The following is a 15,049-nucleotide window of genomic DNA, read 5'->3' as shown; positions in this document are numbered from 1 at the left end:
AAATGATAGCAACGAGCTACTTCGACTGCTTGATGGACTCCCCCTAGCTCTAGCCCAGGTGGCGGCCTATATAAGTGAGATGGGGGCGAGCTTCAGTACTTACATGAGGCTGTATAAAGAGCAGTGGAAGGGTCTGATAGAGATTAAGAATATAGCGCTACTAAGAAGCTATAGGAACCGCAGCATAAACATGACGTGGACAGTCTTATATAATACAATACGCTCTAAAAATCAGGCTACAGCAAATCTTCTTCTGTTATGGGCTTATCTTGACTATAAAACGCTGCCATTCTGGATTCTTCAAGCTGGAGTACATGGATCTAGCGCACTGGCTAAAAATTTGTTGGTATAGCTGGGAGACGCCGCCACCAATGAAGTAGAATTCTTGCAAGTAGTTTAAATACTACGGAGCTATTGCTTAATTGAAAGCCTATGTGGTAATTCGACCTATGGTACTTATCCTGTAGTGCACTAGTGGGCATTTCACATATAAGATAAATATCAATGAGCAGAGCTATCATGACTAGTAGTTCTTGTGATTGGATATACTATTCTAGGTAATTATGCGACAGAATATTACTAGAAGCAATGGCAGTTATTTCTATACGCTGAGTCTTGTATAGAAAGAATAGAGTAAGTAATAGCAGATACAATAGCAAAAGTAGATGATGAGGTATTATATGTACTATATAAGATAGATATTCTATTATCAGATCGAGGCAACCTAGTAAAGGCGGAGATGATGTACTAGCAGGCGCTAGAAGGCTACGAGAAGATCTGTAGCCCTAATCATGTATTAATACTTAATACTGTCAACAATCTAGACCTTCTCTATACTAACTAGGGAAAGCTGGCAGACGCTGAGAAGATGTATCAATAAGCGCTGGAAGGCTTTAAGAGGGTCTGGTACCCTGATCACACATATACATTCAGCATTATTAATAATCTAGGCCTTCTCTACACTAACTAGGGAAAGCTGGTAGATGCTGAGAAGATATACCAGCAGGCGCTAGAAGGCTACAAGAAGATCTGTGGCCCTGATCATGCATTAATACTCGATACTATGAACAATCTAGGCCTTCTCTACACCGACTGGGGAAAGCTGGCGGATGCTGAGAAGATATACTAACGAGCGCTGGAAGGTAAAGAGAGGATCTAGAGCTCTAATTATATATCAATACTTAATACTGTCAATAATCTGGGCAATCTCTACACTAATTAGGGAAAGCTGACAGATGCTGAGAAGATGTACTAACAAGCATTGGAAGGCAAGGAGAGAATCTAGGGCCCTAATCATACATCAATACTCTACACTATTAATAATCTGGGCCTTCTCTATGCTAATCAAGGAAAGCTAGCAGACACTAAGAAAATGTATTAGCGAGTATTAAAAGATTTTAAGAAGGCTAAAAGTCCTGATCAGATATTAATACTTACTATTATCAATAATCTAGGCAACCTCTATAAAAAAGAGAGAAAGCTGGCAGATACTGAGAAAATGTACTAGCAAGTGCTAGAAGGCTATAAGAAGGCTTTTAAGCTAGATAGTTTTCTATTATATGTTCCTGCGCTTAATAATGCCTATAGTTCTAGTATACTCTTCGAGGATAAGGGCCACTTAAGAGATACAAAATTAATATATATAAGAGCACTTAGAGGATATAAGCTTGTCTTTAGAACTAAATATCATTGGTACCAGGCAGTCCGGGAGCGCCTTAAGAACCTAGAGACCTCTTAAGACTCTCCCTCCGATAGCTAACAGCCACTAAACTGCTTAATCGATATGTAATAGACATTTTACCAGTGGCAGGATCGGCAGCTTCTACAAAATCAAGAAGACTTAAGCTTCTCAGGAAGCTCAAGGTTAGATGAATCACATGCGCATATACAGTAAATATCTTATACAGTTAAAGTGGTTTAGAAGAATGGAAATAGGCTTGGGTGTTGGTTTTGTTTAAGGAGCTTCGGGGTTGTCGTCGGATCTTCATATTCCTAGAATCCGCACAATAATGGGCCAGACAGCCGCAAGCTGGGCTCATGAGATGACGATTTAGAACACCAATGGGCTTGTAAATCAAATAATCTTAGGTCCTAACAAGAAAAACCTAAAGTAAATCATGTAAAGCCGAAGATGCAAAGTGCTGTTACATGGGGCGATCAATGTAGGTGATAGTTAAACTTATACTATATTACATGTTTTTGAAATTTGCACTAGGTTTTGATACATATACCCGTATGGATAGCCATGTACCAAAACACTCTACGCTCCAGGACTAGCAGTAACTTACAAGTCGACCGCCAATCGACCGAGAAGTCAATCAACAAATCAGATCGTACCATCCAAGCGAACAATCATGATAATGACCGCTCGCTTACTGCTCGGCTTTGATCATATCGACCTTAACACACTAGTCAGAACCTACTCCCTGCCAAGAACAAAGAATCTTCGGCGTACGGACGCCGAACCGGATCATCTCAGACTCTTTCCTTTCTTCCCCCCCTGCATCAGACCACTTACGTGCGTACGTCTTGCAGGGCTATGAATTCAACGCCAGACTACGTACCACGCCACACCTGCCACCTCCTTCGTACTCCCGTAGCTAATGTAGCAATATTCCGATTGCCTGATCGTTATGACATGCATGATATTGCTGTCAACACTCAACAGCGTCATGTGCAGCATCCAACGCCGTACATGCCTTTTTCTGGAGACCTCCCCGTGTTCTGAGAAACGACATGGCCACAAGATTATCGTTCACGTTGGACCATTTCCTCAGTTTGTTCGCCTTTCACATCGGTATGCGTTACCAGCAACAGTAGCCATATCCTTACGAATGACAGCCACTCGAATTACTTCGCGAGCGATTGATCATAGGTTGATTAGTAAAGCGATGGTCGTACAAGGTGTTGGACGGATTTCCATATTACTGTTTTTCTTGCTGTTATGCATGCAGCGTCGGAATTGTCCAACTGTGACCTTCAACATCATTTGAAGATAACAGCAACTTCAGGTTAAACGCCCGACTGCTGTGCTGTTATTCCTGATTTATTTCGCCGATAGGTTTTAGGGTTTGGGGAATCGGGCTGATCTATGAAGCTAATGAAGGAACAATTGAAAATGTAGACTTTTGGGTATGTATTATAGTCTTTCGTTCTTCCACACGATTCGGAAGATGACATTAACCTCGGTATCAATATGAAAAAGAAGAGAAGGGAAGATTGTACATCGTCACACGATATCTTCACTTATGCTACCAATGTATACGAGGCGTATCAAAACGGAGAGAGGTTTGAAAGAGGTAATTTATAATGGACTCGATTGGCTGGTTCTATCTGTTTCTCCCCTCTCAGACTAAGCCAAAAGAGGACTAAATGCCTATCTTAGACTTTGATGTTTCTTCAGGCGAAGATGAACCAATAAGATCAATTTAGATGAGCTGCAGTGTGGAAGGTGGAGACGGATCACTACCAGAAAACGGCCTGGCTCATTACGGGTCAATACAGCTGTATCGATCGTCTTTCGGCACGTTCACGGCCGTTGATCTAACTTCCCTAGTCTCTTTCTAACCAACGTTAATTTACTTGTACGTAGCTTCACTTCTACCTTCTTCTTCTTCTTCTTTTTCTCCATCTTCTCTAATTTTTGATGTAGCAGATGACTCGATTTTCACGGCGACCTTATACTCGGCACGGATGAGAATGTGAACCATCTGCATCGTTCTAACGGAGAGACAAAACCATCAATAATGAATCCAGACCATAGCGACTCGGATACCGGCTCGATTTTCACGGTCAAGACCAGCACCACTGCTCCGACGGAATGGACTTCGGAAGAAGGCAATGAGTCTCGCGATGGGAATGATGTTATGTCCATCTTGAGTAATTTGTATGTCTGCAACTCTACCTCATTCCTATGAGGGCGAATGGCTTAAATCTGGGTACTCGTTGTGACGTACAGATATGGTGGTGACTCGACATATTCATTATCATCTAGCGTTTTGAATTATCAGTTTGAAGTAGGACTCGATCGGTCCATGATTTACTCGATCTTTTCTGATTTCTATTTGCAGAATGGTCGACGATATCATGCCTACCACGAAGGAAAATATATTATGGTACGGATAGCTCGGAATACCCAAATTACAGAATTGATGATGAACAAGCCGATCATGATACTGATGACGCTTTCCAGCCAAACGACGACCAGGAACAAAACAAGTTGATGCTGGTAAGGTTTGCGCCTTGACGAAAAGGATTGCAATGACTAAAGTTTATTTCAGATGCATTTGTGCTACGAGCTGGTGTTTGATGGCAAGTTGCATTTATCACCTATTACCAGTGAACCTCAAAATGTTTTGGATATTGGTACAGGGAGGGGAGATTGGGCGATTGATTTTGCTGAGTATGTGGCAATTACCTACAAAGAATATCTGCACGATCGCTCACCTTTGTTCTTCTTAGGGCGTATCCATCTGCGCGCGTGATTGGCACAGACCTCAGTCCGATACAACCATTATGGTAGGAAGACCACTAATTATCAAGCATGCCACGATACGATGTTAAGACGATTGATTTACCACAAACAGGGTCCCCCCAAACTGCACCTTCGAAATCGACGATGCCGAAGATGACTGGCTCTACGCCCAACAATTCGACTTGATACATACCCGAACCATATGTGGCGCCATACGGGACTGGCCACGATTCCACAAACAAGCTTTCGATCGTGTGAAGCCCGGCGGATGGTTTGAGATGCAAGAAAATGATGCATGGTTCCAGCGCGACGACGGTTCGTGTCCCGAATGGACGAAGTTATTTTTGGAGAAACTGGACGAAGCGAGCATCCTAAGTGGGAGGCGGCTCAATGTCGCCCGAGACCAGAAACAGTACATGATCGATGCCGGCTTTGTCAATGTGCATGATGAAATTTTCCGAGTGAGTTAATACTTTCGTCTTTGTTGCGTGACAAGGCGCTAATAGACGCAGCTACCCCTAAGCCCTTGGCATGATGACCCCCGCATGAAAGAAATCGGTCGGATACGTGGCGTAGCCATGAACGAGGGGGTCGAAGGATACAGCTTGGCTTTATATACGCGATTTCTAGGTTGGAGTCCGACCGAAGTACGAATCTTGCTGGCCAAGGTGCGCTCCGAATTCAATGATTTGCGAAATAAAATGTACATTGCTGTGTATGCCCACTCTCGATGTCTTGTCTCCTAGTCCTTCTACTGACCACGGAAAACAGGCATGTCGTGTACGGTCAGAGACCGGAACAAACGGTCACGCAATGATTGAAAGGACTTGGCGTCTCTCCATCCTAGGCGTTTTCGATTTTGCTTTTTCCTTACTGATATGTATTTTGGCGTGCTCTATACCCTTTCTTTCTTCTTGAAGATGTGCTCTCCCAATTGTCATCTTTCATTCTTCGTTCCAAAAATTTTGACTATGGCGTATTTTTTTCACATCGCTTGACTCGTATATAATGATGATCGACCAAATATATCAATTCTAATGTACGTGCTACATAAGTGGTCAGAGCGTGTAAATCTTGCATCTCGAACCATTGGTACAGGACGGGTAGCGGCACGTCCCGTCCATGATCCATCCGCTTTTTTGAACTGCGAACTAGGTACATTTACAAAAAACAAAATTGGGACCTATTCGATCTATCACATCCCGGGAAAAAGAAAGGAAGTTGGAACGCGTACCCGTGGGTCTGGGAAAGTGGGTGGTACGTAGGGATCCTGAACGCCACGAGACCAATGGCCCACCTCTATATAATAGGCAGCTACGTGCATTTTCACATCAGAAACATCTGTTTAGGTGAGAACTGCGGTGGAAAAATACCTGGTCAGGGTTGCTCATAAACACACTCGTACCAATCCGTCAGGGTAGTCAATTTTGGCTTATGCCCGCTTACTTTTGGTCAACTGGATAGAGCTTATAAGCCCATCCTGTCCACTAGTTCATTCCGGAAATCAGCAGTCCTCTTGTTTCTTATTCCTACGTCTACCTTCTCAGTTATCTTATAGATTCCATACTGTTCCAAAGTCAGATCCATACACTGAGCACTAAAAGTTTCCGTAGGGTTAGGGCTTTTGGTGTACTGTGTATCCAAGCTAGCAGCTACATATAACTTGGAAATAACGAACAGAAGGCATTCCAACATCTGAATGTGATATCTCGAGATTATAATTTATACAGAAGTGGAGAGCACCCTTTCATACTGGCCTGGCCGATCAATAATTATTCGGAGCACTCCGAATATGATGTAACCTGCTATCAATATAGTGACAAGGCCTTCTGCCCGTGGTATCGAGGTTCTTCTTTCCTTTGGGTCTTTACTTGAATAGGTAAGATCAACGTCCGGTCTATAAAGTTCTCGGAGCCTGTTTAAACAACAGGGAATACATGTAAGCTCATAGATGATCTTTTCTGTAAGACATACTTGATTCGGCTTGGGTGCAAAGGGTAAATTATCTATTTATTTCAAAAGTCAGGGTTATCCTAAACAAAGCTCAATGAAGTTGCTTTCTCATGCTTTCAACGCCTTGCTCACAATAACAGTTGCTAGAGCTGAAATGTTATTCTTTGTGTCCAACAAGTCAAGCAAACTGATATCCGCCCTGAAAACATTATTGAACCAATTTCGAAGTTCCGCTGCAATCAAACTATCAACGCCATAAGCAGCTACTGTCTTTGAGGCGTCTATGGATGATGCGTCTACGAACAGCGTGTCCGCAACTGCTTTGACAATGGCACCCGTAACAAACTTCTTTGCTTGACTTTGATGGTCTGACCCAGCCTTGATCAATTGATCGTACTGATCTCGCAATTGTGTAGCTGCTGAGTTGCTACCACTGTCCTTGCTGCTGCTAGTCGTGTCGTCTGCGTGTTTCAATGCATCATCGAATGCGCGCATGATTAGAGCCACACGTCCGTCGCTGTACCAGCGTGGGACGAGCCCTCCAGAATTGCCTGTACCCTCTTCATCTCTCTTTTTTGCGGCCAGGGCCGCGGGATCCATGCAAGTGATCACAGTCGCCCCAGATAGCGGATCATCTTTCGCACCGGCCCATGGCTCCGTATCCTCCGTAAAAGGTGATTCGCTGTTGAGAAAAGCAAGCTCCAGATTGTTAAGAAATTCAACCTCGCTCAGACTCAGCGTCTTGTTGCGAGCCATGAGGTTGACGGTAGTCATATTGGTGCTGAGGTGGCCGACGTCAGTAATCAAACCGAATGATGCCGTAGACGCTACGAGACCCTGACGGCGGCGGTAGCGAGCAAATAATTCTTGGAAGGTATTAGCAGCGTTGTATGCACTTTGGGTTGCAAGCGAAACAATCGAATCGATCGATGTGGTCATCACAAAGAAGTTTAGAGGGAGGCTCTTGGTGGCCTCGTGAAGATTCTCGGTGCCAATCACCTTAGCAGCAAGACCAGCATTCCACTTATCAACAGATAATTTGTCAAAAGAAAGATCCTGCAGGACAGAACAAAATTTCAATGTTAGATGTTGTCTGCGAAACACGTTCGATTTATCTCCAACTTACCTCGTAAGAGACGGCGGTATGAACGACACCCTTGATGGACCTGACTGCATTCGTTTCCCTAATCAATCTAACGATTTCATGAAGCTTGCTGACATCACAGGCAACAGCTTTGACATCAATATCTTGAGCGCCAAGTCTGTCGACAAGAGCCTGTGCTTCAGCAGTTCTCGCTCCACTTCGTGAGACGACAAGGAAGTGGCGAGCACCATGTTTGACCATCCAGTCAATGACACTTCTTCCAAGACCCCCAAGACCGCCAGTAATGACGTACTCCGCGCTTTCGTCGAATGTAGCTCGAGGCACAGGGGGTACCATCCTCACAAGCGAATCCGGGTCCATGAAAGTGATAACTAATTTACCAATGTGAGCTCCCTTGGAGAATCCTAGAAACACTTGGCCAAGCTGGGAGACGTCAGAAGGGAGTATTGACGGAATAGGGGCTATTTGACCAGCTCTGAAGTATTGGTGGACCTTCTTCATAAGGATATGGCCCATACTCGGATTGGCATCCATGACAACGCCGAGATCAAAGGATGAGAAGGTGGCACTCTTCTGGAAGAGATCCAATCCAAGCATCATAGAATTCTGAACGTCCACTCGTCCGACGTCTATGTAGCGACCCAATGGCGCAACCAACTTAAGCGATTCATAGAGCATGTCTCCAGTGGCAGTACCCAGAACTACGTCGAAACCCTTGCCGCCGCTAGCCTTGATCAATTTGGGAATAGCTGTAATGTCTCTTGAAGAAAAGATCCGGGATTCGGCAACTCCTATATGCTTGATGAGGTAGCGGGCCTTTTCCTCATTACCAACAGTTGCAAAGACTTCTGCCCCTTTGGATCTAGCTAGCTGAATTGCAGCGAGGCCAAGGCCTCCGGTTGCCGTCTGAATGAGTACCTTCTCCCCTGCCTTTACTCCTGTGGCATGCTCAAAAGCATATACTGCAGTCATATACACCAACGGAATAGTGGCCATCTCAATATAATCGTCACTAGGAGCCAGAACCTGACAATAACTTGCCGGGGTGCGCACGTAGTTGCCGAAGTGTCCACGCCCCATACCGTACACGCGATCTCCGACTTTCAGTTCCGTAACGGCTGATCCAACAGCAGCTACCTCACCAGAGAACTCGGAAGAGAAGGAATTCAGGTCGAACCTACCCGCAGAGACCGCAAGATCTTTCCAGTTGAGCCCGACAGCTGCTACCTTAACCTGAATCCAGTCTTGAGGCAGTGGTTTCCACATTTCTTCGTACTGTTTGAAGTATAACGTGGTCAGCACACCAGGTGTCTCAAAGGCAGCGCGAATAGGGCCATGGCGTCCGAACGGCAGCATAGTAGCATCTTTAGGATTCGTTTCAGAAAGTCTTAATTGCGAGGCTAGTCCGGCATCAGGAGTAAGCCTACTGACCCATAGACAACCATCTTGCCAGACGAACTCTTGATCTTCGGTTTCTCCTCTTATGGGTACCTGAAGAGTAATCTCTTGTTCGAAAATCGATCTGACAAGGTTGATGTCATTGACATCACTCTCGGGATCGACGTCAATCATCAGGAACCGAGATGTCGGGTTCTCAGTGGCAAGCGTACGGACAAGTCCAGCTACAACCCCAGCTTTAGGGTTTTTGCCCTTGATCATTCCGCTCGAAGTAATCCAAGTCATGCTAGAGCAATTCCGAACCAAATCCTGGATGGCGTACAATCGTGTTGCAAGAGTATTAATCAGAAAGTCACCGTCGTCTGCATATAGAATATATCGAGAATTTGGTGATAAATCTGTCATTTCGTCGATATGAACCGACTTTGTGGCGATTCCGCACTGGTTGTACTTCGAAACCAGCCTCCCCATCAGTACGGGCTTATCGGATACATGGATGAAAACAGCTTCTTTTGCACTGTCGACAGTATTAGTGACATTAACCGTGTCAACTGCAGTTGACACAATGGTAGCTGCAACAGAGTAAGGCTGGGGGTAGTCATCAAGGATAATATCAGTGCCCGTAAAGCCGGCATTCTTTAGGGCCGAGTCCCAGCCCTCGGCGGTTAAAAAGGGGCTGTCGACACGGCCTTCAGAAATCCCACTCCAATAACCTGCCAATGTTCCCAGGACAACGCCCTGGCCAAGGATAGTTCGAATATTTTCAACAAGCACAATTCGGCCACCAAGCTTCACGAGTTGTCTGCAGTGATCAAGAGTCCTGGAGATGCTTGCAGTGGCGTGTAGACACTCAGATGCGATTACAAGGTCATAACTCTGCTCATAACCCTGTGTAAGTGGATCTTGTTCGATGTCAAGCACCGAAAAGTCCATGTCGGGATGCTCAGCAAATGATCCCCTCGCGATATTGAGGAAACTACTGGAAACATCGGTGAAAGTGTAGCTCTTGTATCTTTTGATCCCATTCTTATCAAGAAGAGCTTTCATGATGATGCGAGTTGCGTTACCTGTACCAGCCCCAATCTCCAGTATGCGCAAGTTGGGGCTGGAATGGCCGATGGATTCAAAGACACGAGAGATTTGTGGAAATGCGCCTGTCATTATAACACCATCGTCGTACATAGAGGTCAAAAGACCATTCGGGACGATCACGTCAAGTCCCGTCTTTCGGCCGTACATGATATCTTTTATGTTGTTGAAAACTTCAGCGCTGATCTTGACGTCGGAGTATTTAGAATTCTCCTCGACCAGGCGTTTGATAAGCTGCTGTCTCTGCGATCCAGTCAATGATTTTGCTTCGTCAATCCATTGATTCTTGTCAGACATTCGCCTCTTGCACCACTCGAGAAAGTGATGAATGTCTGACGTTCGGTTGACAGCGGCGTTGTTGCCAAATTTCCCATCAATTTCCGCAATCATGAGAGAGCAAATCCTATCAAAAATGTCAAAGAGGTGAGCCTTGCTGGCATTACTAGCAGGGGTTGGAAAAATCATGTTGGCCTGGTCGGTCTTCAAAGTGCGAATGTCTGGTTTCCAGACTTGCCGGATGATAGGCGCAGCAAATGGTCTTTCAAGCGCTGTAGAACAGTAAGATTGCTCCGAGTAGCTTACGCATCTCATGTTTTGAATATCAAGAACCACTTCGCCTGACTCATTCACCATCTGCATCGTCGTGTAGGCACCACGAAGACCACGCAATTCACCATGGGCAATACTGACTGCTTTTCCTTTTTTATGGGAGGCATTCTGTAGGTAAAAGGACGGAATGTGGACTGGAACAAACCCTCTACGCGCCTTGTCTATTTGTCCTCCATGGCAGGCAATGAGACCTAACTGGAAAATTGCATCGAGCGAAGCCGGATGTAGAGGGTAGTCAGATTCGCCAACTATAGTTCCTTGAGTTGTATCGAGAGACACCTTAGCAATTGCGAGATTCTTTGCGGGGTCAGCCTGAATCTCAGACAGCCCTTGAAAGGCAGAGCCATATCCAAGGCCAATCTCTGCAAAACGTCTGTACCAGTTCTTTGTATTGACCGCTCTCGAATCCATACAGGTTGTAATAATATCGCCCGCGCGCGAGCTAGATATTTCAATTTTGACGAGGCCATTACAGTGCTCTGTCCAACTACCGGTCTCACGAGAAACAGAACTGATCGTGCAGCGAACCCAAGCAGGAGACTTGCCTGTAGCGGAGTCGACCTGATCAAGTGTGGTGACAATTTCGACACCATGATCATCTTCCGGAATTCTAAGAGCATTGCTTATAGAGAAGTTACGTAGAGAGAATCCTGTGATAGGCAGAGGATCGGAAAGCTCGGTGTACGCACGCGAAGCAGCCTCTATTGCTGTTGCAATGTAACCAGTAGCAGGGAACACAGGATGAGGAATTAATCGATGGTCGCTGAGCCACGGGAGATCCTTCAGACGCAAGACGTTGCGCCACTGTGGTCTGATTCTAGAGCCCCCGGGAAGCTTGGAACCGAGCAAGTCATGCCTAAGAATGTTCCGCCCGCGCAACTCCTTGCTATAGCGGTTCTCGTAATAGACAATGGGGCCGTAGGCGTACTTGTAAGGCGGCAAGTCAATTGCCAGACAGCCATGCTCGTATTGAAGCTCGGAATTGTCCCCGGTCTTGTCCACTGAGTTGATGGCTACAAGGTTTAGTTCGGCGTTATGACAAAAGAGCCGACCAGCAAGTTGAAGTAAGTTGACTTGGCTGTCCTCAGAACGTTTCAAAGACGCAAGATAAGGCATCTCACTGCCTACACTCTTGAGAATCTGCTGCAGGGGACTCTTTAAAGCAGCGTGAGGCCCGATCTCGACTAAAAGGTCAATACCTCCTGGGGTGACCATCTTAGCAACGGCCTCAGAGAATCGTACAGCAGATATGAGATTAGACTTCCAATAATCTGCACCAAGGATTTGTACGTCAGCAGTGTCGTTATGAGGTGTCACTGACGACACCCAGGTGACTTGAGGATATCGCATGGACACATTGGACAAATCCTTTCCGCTTATGAATTTGAGCCCAGCACTGAGAGTTTGGTCATAAATCTGACTGAGGGGCAGCATATGATGAGAGTGATATGCATTGCCTCCTGTTTGGAGGACACGATTGAAAATATTGAGGTCAGTCAACTTGGCTGAAAGGTCTTTGACGTCCCCCGAGTCGCCAGATAGTGTCACACTTGACGGTGAGTTGATGGCAGCGATTTTTATTTTGTCTTCTAAGCCAATGAGATGAGTTGCCACTTCCTCAGGACCGAGCCCAGCAGCCAGCATGAGACCGTCAAGCCTGTTCAGGGAGACTGCTCGGCCACGAAAGTAAGCAGAGACGATCGCTTCTGCTCTCGTGATGCGACCTGCTGCGTAAGTAGCAGCAATCTCACCGGAGGAATGTCCAACAACAGCTGAAGGATAAATTCGCCAAGACCATAGCAGATCTAATATACCAATCTGCAATGCTGAGCACACCGTTTGGGAAACCTCTGGCTCATGGATACGACCTGACTGGACATTACCTCGGAGAACGTCTTCTACAGACCACGAAGGTGGCTCGGGTAGTTGCGCAAGGACGTGATCCTGGAAGTGAATAGAATTTTGAAAGACACTATAGTTGAATAATTCTTTGCCCATCGCAGGCCATTGAGCACCTTGGCCTGTGAAAACGAAGCCAAGTTTAGGCCTTTGGGAACCTGAATTGTATACTTCTCCAACTTCCTCTAGGGCTTCTACGGGATTATCCTTATTAGCTAGTGCAACAGTTCTCTGCATGAATCGGCTGCGCTTGGCGGACAGCGTATAGGCGACGTCGGCAAGAGAGTGCCTACTGATCTCTTCGCGTAAGGCGGCCACATTGAGCTTCAAGGATGCCTCGTTGTGGCTCGAGAATGGTAGTAAGACAATGTCGCGAGTTGATGCAGATGGATTCTGAACAAGCCTGGGAAGTATTTGGTCTGACAATCTGCTGGTATAACCATTTGTGTCCTTCGGGTCATTATCATCACCAGCCATCAAACCTGGTTTTATGTAATTGGGGAAGACATTGTGTACATCGTCAATGATGCAGTGCCCGTTAGCACCACCATAACCGAATGAATTGATGCTCGCTCGCTTTATCTTACCCCTTGGCCACGGAGTGAGTTCGGTAAGTACCTTCACTCGCGCACCACTGAAATCGATTTTTGGATTCAATTTCTGGATGCCAATACTTGGAGGAATTATACCTGATTCAAAAGCAAGCACACATTTCATAATACCAGCAATAGCACTACAAGATTCGGTATGACCAAGGTTTGTTTTAACGGATCCAATCAAGAGAGGGTCATCTGGTGTCCGTACAGAAGCAAAGACACTCCCAATAGCGGAAATCTCGATTGGATCGCCAACAGGTGTTCCTGTTCCGTGACATTCAAAGTATGTCGTCTCTTCCAAGGGCAGGTTTCCGGCGTTCTCGTATGCTTTGCGGATCACAGCCTCCTGGCCTTCTTTGCTTGGATGGGTTATACCACCTGTGCGACCGTTCGCATTGACAGCAGTGCCACGGATGACAGCTCGAATAGGACATCCTCCCATAATAGCATCGTTCGCCTTCTTCAAATATAGGGCCACGAACCCCTCTCCACGAGCATAGCCATCAGCAGCCGCATCGAAGGTGTGGCAGGTTGATGTGGCAGATAAAACACCCAGCTTGGTCATCATGAGCTGGGTACTGGGGTCCATAATCTGTTGTGACATATTTTGGTTAGAAGACATTTCGATCAGGAGCACCCATGAGCACTTACTGTATTGGAGGCAGCAACAATCGCCGAATCGCAATCCCCGTTCCTTATGGCTGCAAAGGCAAGGTGGAGGGCATACATGGACGAAGAGCAAGCTGTATCGAGCGTGACACTGATACCATATATTTAGTCAATGCCGTCACTGACTATGAGAGCATCGTAACGACCTACCTAGGTCCCTGCAAATCAAATATGTAGTTGACACGATTGCTGAGGATACTGACACTACTTCCAGTGCTCGCATATTGCCGTGGGTGGTCTGGGTCGCGTTCTTGAATAAATCCATGATCATTACTGAAATTACCAACGTAGACGCCGGTTCTTGATCCAGAGAACTCATCCCATGATACACCAGCATTCTCAAAGGCTTCATAGACGACCTCCAAAAGCTTGCGCTGATCAGGAGCCATAGTCTCGACTTCTAAAGCCGTCATGCCAAAGAATGTATGATCAAAGAGACGAGGGTCTTCAGACAGGAGGAATCCGCCTTCCGTGGCTATGGAGCCTGGTCTATCTGGGTTTGGATGTTGAAAGCCGCTGAGCTCAAATCGGTGATCTCCAAATTTCCGATAGCCTGATTGCTTTCTCTTGAGTAGCTCCCAGAACCCAGAGACATCTCTCACATCTCCAGGCCATCGGCAACCTGTCGACCAGTTGATTAGAGACACAAAATTGGATTTTTGGGAAATAAGAGGAACAAGAACAAACCCATGCCGACAATTGCAATGGGGTCTGTACCATTGGCATAGACCCCATTGCTTATACCGTTCGTGACGCTAGCTGAAGGCATTAAATCTGTGGGAAAAGTGCTCTGAGATGTCACGAAATATTAGTCTCATAGAGAGAAAACAGGTAGGTAAGGGTAAAAGAAGAAATCAAAGAGGGTTCAGGAGACTACATCAAGCATTGAGCCCCTACCTCAGTTGGAGAGAAGAACAAGACAACACGGTCCACCAAGAACCCTGATATCTTTAGCCTTATTGAATGAGTTTGAAGAATGGAGTTTCCTGTAAAAGTTTTCTTATATGGATTGACACGCAAGTTGATCGCGCATTACATTACCAATACCATCTCGGCGACTAGACAGGTAGATATATTTTGCGCCGCTCAGGCGCCGTGGCTTTTCGCTCGTTGCCCGGCTAAATATAGATAATCGCAAACCATTCCCACGTGCAGCATCTCAAGGCGACACTAGATTTGGGGTCGAAATGCCAATCGGCCAATCTTTTTATGGAAACAATATTTGTGCTTGTGGGCGAGAAATCTAAGCTTCTAATA

At 45.9% G+C, this 15,049-nt stretch overlaps 2 protein-coding genes across 2 annotated transcripts; one reads left to right on the top strand and one right to left on the bottom strand.

The window, feature by feature from the left end:
* Window positions 1-3,746: 3,746 nt before the first annotated feature.
* BHQ10_004074 (uncharacterized protein) lies at window positions 3,747-5,291 on the top strand (the record flags this gene model as incomplete). The annotated part of the gene is made up of 7 exons (XM_040876401.1): window positions 3,747-3,886; window positions 4,147-4,228; window positions 4,281-4,402; window positions 4,462-4,518; window positions 4,587-4,935; window positions 4,987-5,189; window positions 5,246-5,291. The coding sequence occupies 7 exons, from the start codon at window positions 3,747-3,749 to the stop codon at window positions 5,289-5,291; spliced, it is 999 nt and encodes a 332-aa protein (XP_040732578.1).
* A 1,244-nt stretch (window positions 5,292-6,535) lies between these two features.
* BHQ10_004073 (uncharacterized protein) lies at window positions 6,536-14,561 on the bottom strand (the record flags this gene model as incomplete). The annotated part of the gene is made up of 5 exons (XM_040876400.1): window positions 6,536-7,483; window positions 7,554-13,715; window positions 13,775-13,883; window positions 13,943-14,414; window positions 14,480-14,561. The coding sequence occupies 5 exons, from the start codon at window positions 14,559-14,561 to the stop codon at window positions 6,536-6,538; spliced, it is 7,773 nt and encodes a 2,590-aa protein (XP_040732577.1).
* Between the last annotated feature and the right edge of the window lie 488 nt (window positions 14,562-15,049).

Source organism: Talaromyces amestolkiae, assembly GCF_001896365.1.
Source record: "Talaromyces amestolkiae strain CIB chromosome Unknown scaffold6.1, whole genome shotgun sequence".
NCBI classification, from domain to species: Eukaryota; Fungi; Ascomycota; class Eurotiomycetes; order Eurotiales; family Trichocomaceae; genus Talaromyces; species Talaromyces amestolkiae.
The sequence above is the reverse complement of the archived record's forward strand: the minus strand, read 5'-3'. Positions and strand labels throughout refer to the sequence as shown.